Source organism: Eleutherodactylus coqui, chromosome 9 (genome assembly GCF_035609145.1).
Source record: "Eleutherodactylus coqui strain aEleCoq1 chromosome 9, aEleCoq1.hap1, whole genome shotgun sequence".
NCBI lineage: Eukaryota > Metazoa > Chordata > Amphibia > Anura > Eleutherodactylidae > Eleutherodactylus > Eleutherodactylus coqui.
In genome coordinates this window covers 43,460,467-43,469,392 of record NC_089845.1, presented here as the reverse complement: position 1 = coordinate 43,469,392, position 8,926 = coordinate 43,460,467, and the positions used below count along the sequence as shown (strand labels likewise).

Genomic DNA, 8,926 nt, shown 5'->3' with positions numbered 1-8,926 from the left:
TCACGATCTTTTTTTACTCTTCTTTCTTTCTTATATCTCCCTCGTTTTCTTCTTTTCCCTTTTATCTTTCTATTTTCCTTTCCTCTCTTTCTCTTTCTTCCTTTCCCATTTTCCTTTCTTTTTTTCTCTCATTTCTCTCTATCTTTCTTATTTCCCAGGGCACTGCAGTATCTACCGCCTTTCTTTTTATTTACCCTCTCCAATACTCTCACTTCCTGTGTTTTAAAAATCCTCTTTCATTGTCTATTTTCCACTATCAAATCTGTCTGCTTATTCTTGAACTCCCAGCTTCTCATCATTTTGGTTGCATATACCCTCTCTCTCTCTCTGCACTGAACTATTTTCTCACCATCGTTTTTGTTATTCTCTCTCTAGTTTCTCCCTTCTTTTCTTCTGTTTCCTTTTATCTTTCTGTCTCTTTTCCTTTCCCTCCCTTGCTCGTTTTTTTTCTTTCCTGTTTCTCTCTCTTTCTCTCTCTCTTTTTCTTATTTCCCAAGTCGCTACAGTAGCTTTCTTCCCTCTTTTTTATGTGCCCTCTCCAATACTCTCACTCTCTTTTTAGTGCCACTTTTTCTATCCTGTATCATTGTCTATTTTCCATCATCGTATCTGTCTACTTGTTCTTGAATTCAGTTTTTCCATTAATCTCTGGCTGAGTTTGCCCTCTGTCTCTATTTTTGCACTGAATGAGCTTCTCACCATTCATCTATTTTTTCTCTTTCTTGTTTCTCCCTCTTTTCTTCTTTTCCTATTCCCTTCGTCCTTTTCTCATTCTTTCTTCCTTCTCCATTCCTCAACCCTCTCTTTCTCTCATCTCTTTATAACTCGCATGTTTTTTTCCTTCAGCCATTTTCACTCCATTTACCCAGTTCGTGTTCTCTCTTTCACATCGCCCTATACTATATTATGCTGTTATATACAGTATAACCTCTGACAAATACCAGAACATAATGCACACACTGCAGCAATAGTTTCCTATAAACATACAATATTTCATGGAAATAAAGTCTTATAAGGAAGCACACGCATTTTGAAACAATAATTTTATTTAATATCTTGTACTATACTTTGTAGCAAATATTTTTTTGCTGATTTGAGTTTATAATAAACTTTCTGTTAAATTACATTTATTTCTTTTAAAATCAAGACTCTCTTTAATTTTCTGTCAAAATCTCTTATTTTTATAATATCTATTTTGTACGGTTATAACATTTACTCCCCCATTTGTGGTTTACACTGTCGGATACTTAAGTAATATGTGTAACACCTAAACCAAGGAAAAGAAAGAAAGAAAGGCAGTGAACTTTGAAATCTATCTTGGCAACAGCAGATAAAGCTTCACTCCCTCAGCAGTCCATACATCACACTTGCCCAGGCATTACACATTCATCCATTGGCCATTCATTCTGTTCCTCTTGTCTTTTTCCAGAGCTGTTCTTTCCTTGGTTACATAGTTGCATTGCAATGAGGAAAACATGGTTTTGTGGCTAGGGGATATGGTGAACATTAGATTGTGATCGACCATGTGAACATCTACAGCACATCTTCCACATGTAACAGGTCCCTTGGCTTGTTCTGCATGTGATGGTTTATTTAATAATGAGGAGCCCATTTCCTCTCTTCTTCTCCTGTTATTGTTATTAGTATTATTATTATTGTAATTATTATTATTGGTTGGCCCAGGGCCTTTCCTGAGTTTCTTTGCAAAGGATAAAAGGGCTCACGGTTTCTGTTCTGAAGATGTAAAGCTGAGGTCCGGTTTTGGCTGTTGTTGCTCACTGTTTGTTAACATTTGGCAAACGAAACACAAATTAAATAATATAACTTTTTTTTTATTTTCCACACTCCTAGATGGGAAACGTCACAGAGAACACAAGGTCCCCAGAGAACGGATCGGTATTTCCTCTAGAATCCAGCAGGTGGCGCGAGTGAGGGTGGATTCCTGATACTTTGGGTCTACTAGAAGATCCAGGTAAGTAGAGCAGATAGAGACAGCAGGAGTAAAGGCAGGATGGCAAGGTAGGCGGCTCTGGGGCCGGCTGAGCCATTAGATCCACCGCACATTTGGAACAAGCTGCCTTCAATGCTGAGTTTTTTGGAATCCGTTTTCACTTTCTCCCACATGTCTGCTGCCCCTTCATGACAATCTGCAAGCACTGTGACAGCACACACGTGGAATTCGTTCCAGTATCTGAAAAAGAGACAGAATAAAATTCCAACATCAGTCTATTATTTATAATACATATTATTACATATGTCCTTGTGATATTAAATAATCTTGTATAACAAAGACAAAAATATTGTAAAGATGATACTGGCTAACTAGAAAAACAAATCTGCAAGCTTTTGAGGCTACTTAATGCCCCCTGGAAAGCTTGCATATATAATTTTTCTGGCTAGCTCATAAATATATCACCTCTATAATAATTTTGTCATTTTTTAATACAAAAGTATTTAATATCACAAGGATTTTCTGGCTAACAGGGTACCAAATTCTATTTGCATATGTCAATATGTGACTGTAGTACCACCCACAGCAATGCTAGAGAATACTCACTGCACTTGCGCACCTTATGGTGATGTAGTGATAATGTGTAATTTTTTTTGTTACTTTGCACATGCTCACTTAGCGTGTGCATGTACATATAATTGCCTTTAAATTTTAGTAAGTGCAGAGAATCAAAATAAACACTGATATTTTTAATTTCAACCTAGCTACAAAATCAAGGGAAAAAATATATTTTTTTCCTTTTATTTCCATTGTCCTATGGCAGACATTATTGTCTTTTTTCACAGTTTTATTACACGAGTTGTTATAATAAAATTATCATTCATTATATAGAACACAAAAATATGAAAATGAGTTTCCAAGAATAAAACTGTAAATTGAGTTATCAATTATTTGTCAATTTGTTGCTGCCCCTTAGAGATGCCAGAAGTGTCTTAGCATGTGCCACTGTCAGCATCTCTTGAAGACACATGGGACTGCTATCAATTGAGATTTATCAGCTTTACACCGTTGTAAAGTCATTATGTATCAAGCAGTCATTGGTATACACGCGTCTATTCCCAGGGGTGGGTGAAAGATACAGAATAGTCTCGAGACCCTATGCATCTTTAGAGTGTGGCCTTATAATCCCCCTCAGTGACCCTCCATGTGTCATACATTCTCCTCTCTCCATCAGTGTTTTCCAGACAGGCGTTTATATGTTGTGTTGTAAAACAGTTGCATGCAATGTAATGTATGAGCTCTTCAGGATTGCTGTAAATTCCAGTGTTGCTACATTAGTAATAAATAATGAGATATTGAGATGTTGGGAAGCTGTATCTGTGAAGATATCTCTGTTGCAAATGGATTACTCACAGGAAGCCTACATATCCTCCAAATCTCTCAGTATACTAAAAGCAAATGGAAGAAGACGTCATCAGTGACCAATCCCAAGACTAAGACAAACATCTAATATCTGTCTTGTATGCGCAAACCATAATGCTTACAGAAACAGTTCCAGAATATACATGTTTTTTTTAAGAATAGCAATTTTCACATTTACTCAGTGCAGATATTCTAGCTTTAAGCTGCATGTGTAAAATATGTGCATAAATGCTGAATATAAGTCATTCCTTACTCATATTTTAACCAATGTAAAATATAGTGATTTCTTGAAACCTGTGTAAAGCGTATATTTCTATAGCATGATCTTTGGAAGCATTGCATACTATTTACTGCACTATTGTCACAGTGCTCTGTTAGGGGTAAAACTGTTAGCTGCAGATACTATATGTATAATTTTCGTAAAATATCATGTATTATCAACTAGGGACATTATATATATATATATATATATATATATATATATATATATATACACACAGATGCGCACACACACATTATATATATATATATATATATATATATATATATATATATATACATATATATAATGTGTGTGTGCATCTGTATACATGTTTTATTTATATATATATATATATATATATATATATATATATATATATATATATATATATATATATATATATATATATATATATATATATATATATATATATATATATATATATATATATAATAGATTAGTTAAGATGGCTCTTGCATTGACATGTAAAAGTGTGGGGGTGGCGCCTTTTGTGGATTTAAGACGCCCACGTTGCATCCAGTCACTCATCATTCTGCGAGAGAGAAGAAAATTATCTTTGATGACTTACGAGCAAATGGTGTTGAGGTTTTTCTCTTCTTCCATGCCTCGAGAATAGATTTCCATTTTATCTCCCATGGTAAGCAAACAGTTGGAGAAGCCCTTAAAGACCGCATCGCACTTGCCTGCTGCCCTCACCGCCTGCACCAAGTATGCTGGGAAGAGAGATCAGCACCAAGTCAGCTGGACAGCTCCCACTCTGCACACAACTGATGACTGACTGCTGCACCTATGTACTATAACATGTAGCTCCCCTTATCACTGGTAGCTTGATACTCACTGCTACTTCCCTAGTATTCACATATTACACTGGACGTCTATTATTTCATATAATCTCGACCAGTCATTCTTCAGCAGAATTATTACAATGTCGATTTCAACAATGAAGAGAATACCTTTAAAAATTGTAGTACATAACTGTATACAGTACATCAGCGGATAGTTAGATATAATAATAAATGCATTTAGGTAACATATCGATAATAAACAAATATACATTAGGTATATGAATATTTAGATATTTAAATGAACATTTTTGGAAATAACGACCCCACTGTTTTCTATTCGTTTGGGTAAATTGTATCCATGGTGGTAGTTTTTTACTATCAGGATCAGGAGACCCCCCCAAGTAACCTTTTCCATTATGAGATACAGGAGGTTTGCTTTGCTTTTCGTGTAGTAACTGTTCCTCGTCACGATGGAGGAGAATAAATGCAATGTAATAAAACTGTTTCCGACTCTCTTTAAATGAGAAATGAAATATAATTTCATACGAGACACCAGGCATGAATAAAAGATTTTCTTAAACATTAAATAACTGCTAAATCTGGGGGCAATTAAATCTATTTTGCAGAATGTTTCTCCGAGATGAAACCTGTAATATTCCCCATGTCGCCCTTTATGGAGTTTTCTATTAAGAGTTGATAAGAGATATTACACATAAACATTCCCTTGGATTCAGCATTATCCAGTAGATGCTGCAGTGATCAGACAGTAAGGGGGAGGGGGGCTCTATCACATTCTGTGTATTGGTGCACTCCTCACCCATTGTAGGTCACAGACTATCTGCATCCAACCACACAACTACTCAATGACCGCAGGTAGATCGGACATTATGGCTATGTAGTATTTCTTCTGTGCATATCACATAAGCACAACAACAACATTGTATTCCATTTTCTCTCCATTTCCTTAACAAATGCATTCAGGCAGCTTGTCATTAAAAATGCATGCACACATTAGCACGGCCCTTTCATCGTCTGCTCCAGTAGACTTCAGCTCGTAGAAGTGCATAGACCTACAAGGCATTAGATATAGCTAATCCACCAAGATATGGACTAAGGGGGGTTTGGTTTGTTCCTAAAAGCTCTACGTTATATCGAGCTTCTATATAAGGATTCACTGAAGCTGATTAAATATGTTTTACATGGCAAATATGACATATGTTTAGTGGGTCGTTTAGCAATGGTTACAGCTTATAACTTTTGCAACAAATTACACCTATTTGATTAGTCAATAATAGTAAACGAGTTTAATTGTTAAGATCAGTATTAAATAACTCCCTGTATTGTACAATTTGGAGACAAATCAATTGATTTTTCATATACCATGTTTGTAATAATTAAATGGGGGATATATGTGTCTTGTGAAGGAACACCTAGCGCTGGGAATGGGGATGACACCCTCTTGTGTGTGTAGAATAGATTAGGGATACTACACCCCTCCTCCTTTCTTCCACCCTGAGTAGATGGTAGGATGTGACAATGATGTGGCTGCATTTATGAATTCAGCAGATCAACACTCCAAGAATATGGATGCAATATAAACAATCTATTCACAAACTATTCATCACACCTCATGATTCCCTATAATCCACAGGACTTTTTCGTTTCTCATTACAGCGCATGCGTCATTTTCTAGCATATCACTGTATTGCATTACATCTTTATTTCATACCAGTCTCAACCTGCTACAAACAAACACAGACTCAGACTATTTTTCAGTCAATGGCCCATTCTGCAGATAGAGCAAGAGTTAATACAATTCCAGATTGATCCTGGGTAGCAGAGCTTCAACTGCACCCACACACTATGCAGCTAAAAGAGCTATACTGGAAGCAGACATCTCTGCCAACTAAAGCGCTTCTAGGAAAAGACACTGCAGACCAAGAAATGCTATCTATACTGTACCTTCTGCATGAAGGAAAGCTAAAATAGCAATGATTGTCAGTACAGAGAGGTAGAGGCTGCACTGGCCTTAACACCATTCTCTTATGCAGCACAGTCCCTGCACACAGCAGATAATCAGTCTATAATAATATGCAACATATATTACCTAAAATATTAATTGTAGTCCTGAATTTTGCAAGAATATATAAGAGGAATACCTCAAACATTTCATAAGCAAAACATTTATGAACGGCATAGATGAAAAAAAAAATAATATCAATTTCCAGGATTTTCCCTACAAATAATTGTGCTGCCACCGCATTCATTCTGGGCGCTGTGTAGCTGGAGATCAAGGAGCATCTTAATGCATTTATATTTTGTCATATTTTAAAATATTTCTTTCACTGCAAATAATACTGCATTTTTAATCTACATTTATATATATAAAATGACCATAAACTATTATTTTATTTACATTCCATGTATTTATTTCGTTATTTTACATCATGAGAAGCACTAATGTGATGTAAAGGAGCAAGAGCCTGATCCCTGCCAGTAAGTAATCTGCTAATAATGCTGTTCTCAGGTTGCAGTCAGTCTCCCTTTCTGCAATTAACAAGCAGTGTGAGAAGTGTTGATGTCTGCATGTACTCCCACTAATGTCATTACTGGTGTAAAGTCAATTCTAACGCCTCGCATCCAAGTCACCAGGGTACAGGGATTGTACAGAGCACGATGATTCCAGCTCCTCTTCGTCTCCCTGTTCATTGTCCCGGGCTTCATTAGTCGGGATTACACTATACAGACTGGACTTTTAATTGTCTGTGTACATTTCTCTTTTTACTGGAGGTGCTAATTGCGAATTTTCTCTTCATCATCTGATCACCCAGGTTCCCTATCTCATAAGTGTATTGTTGTGCTGGGTAAGAGCTGCGGCCCATTTGTCACACTGAGGAGAGATGCCAAGTATAGCACTTGTCGCAGTGAGCTGACTGAATGCAATCCTGGGCAATGGTTTATGTGCCATAGTGGTTCTCTATGGAAAATACACTACACTACACACACACACACACATATCTATAAGGTCTGCACACTGCCACTGCACTGGAGACACGCTAAGAACAAATATTGCAATCCAATTAGATCGGTACAATAGACTCCCCACTGATACTAGGGGATTCAGTAATAGAAGAATACATGGTTTGAAGATGAATAAGTACAAAATAAATGCAGGTGCAGACAAAAATCGAGAGATAGATGGATAGATAGATAGATAGATAGATAGATAGATAGATAGATAGATAGATATGCGATAGATAGTGATTGATTTTAACCACATATAGAAAATAGATACAAAGGTAACAAGATAGAATACAAACCTTATGCAGCGTGTTCTCAGAATTCTAGCATTTATGCATGCATATGTATATATATATATAAATATATATATATATATATATATATATATATATATATATATATATATATATATACTCATGTAATGTATATATGTATGTAATCCAAAAACAATAAAGAGGCGAAAGTAACTTAAAAAACATATATCATTCTTTTTTTAAATTATTTTCCGCTTTCAGAATACGACAATCAGCCTGAATTTGGTTATTTGGTTGGATCTCCTCCATTCTGCTTTTCTCATCCTCCATTTCTACACATCAGACTTTCCATTGACACCAGGTCCCATTCTATAACTAGACGTATACATGCAGCACAGTTTGGAGAATGGTAAATACATAATAATTAGCAGTAAGGAAATGCATAGACGGTCGCTGACATTTCCTATATGACATTTGCACGGTGATCGTTCAATTCTACATGGCAGCCCCTGTCAATAAGGGGTTAATTGCACTGCTATTCTATGTGCTAGCAGTCTTATGGAATATAATGGCGATTGGAGCTATTAGTAGAGCCACTCACCTATGTGCACAGCAAGCACCAGTAGAATATATCTTCCGTTCAGATGAACTCCCATCCTACATTGAATAAAACCATTGGAGACTGGATAGATTAGTGTGATATTGGGGAAATCCTGGGTGGGGAGTGAGAAGAACTAGGCATTGCAAACAAGTTCCAGCAGCTGACACTTACAGAGCCGGAGAGAGAAGGGAAGGGAAGAAGAGAAGAGCTGGGGATGGGTCGCACCATTTGGAGAGGGGAGGATGGAGCTCAGCCCCCGCCCACCCCCTGCCTGGAGCTGACGTGAGGAGGCTGGCGATGCACCAGTTGCTCTTATATAGAGGATCCCCATTTCCAGGCATCAGAGGCCGGGATTATCCACATAGGGCCACCCTCATATGGAGGACCGGCTGTCCCCAGCAGGCATACTACTGACTACATACAGTAACCATGTCTAGTAGAGGAGTACCCAGCACTACTGCTCCTGGACTGTCTGCACTACTAGTGTGTGGAGTCTTATAACTCTTCATCTTATAATGTGTCACCTGTGCACCAAGGCTGTGCCACCTGCACACAGTGCCAGAGCCATCACCAGGTGCTGGGGAGACACCGAGAGTGCAGGGAGGGAGC

The 8,926-nt window shown here is 37.2% G+C and overlaps 1 protein-coding gene across 1 annotated transcript; it reads right to left on the bottom strand.

The window, feature by feature from the left end:
- Positions 1–1,026: 1,026 nt before the first annotated feature.
- On the bottom strand, positions 1,027–8,524 carry NRN1 (neuritin 1). The gene is made up of 3 exons (XM_066578937.1): positions 8,318–8,524; positions 4,225–4,369; positions 1,027–2,191 (listed from the first exon to the last, which is right to left on the bottom strand). Exons 1-3 carry the CDS (start codon positions 8,370–8,372, stop codon positions 1,960–1,962), a joined length of 432 nt encoding a protein of 143 aa, XP_066435034.1. The 5' UTR covers positions 8,373–8,524; the 3' UTR covers positions 1,027–1,959.
- Positions 8,525–8,926: the final 402 nt, after the last annotated feature.

Bases quoted from the DNA above. Each gene is read 5' to 3' on its own strand.
- NRN1 (XM_066578937.1), bottom strand. From the start codon at position 8,372: ATGGGAGTTCATCTGAACGGAAGATATATTCTACTGGTGCTTGCTGTG. The intron at 4,370-8,317 runs GTGAGTGGCTCT...CTCTCTTCCCAG, and splicing joins GGTGCTTGCTGTGCACATAG to CATACTTGGTGCAGGCGGTG. The intron at 2,192-4,224 runs GTAAGTCATCAA...TCTCTTTTTCAG, and splicing joins AACCTCAACACCATTTGCTC to ATACTGGAACGAATTCCACG.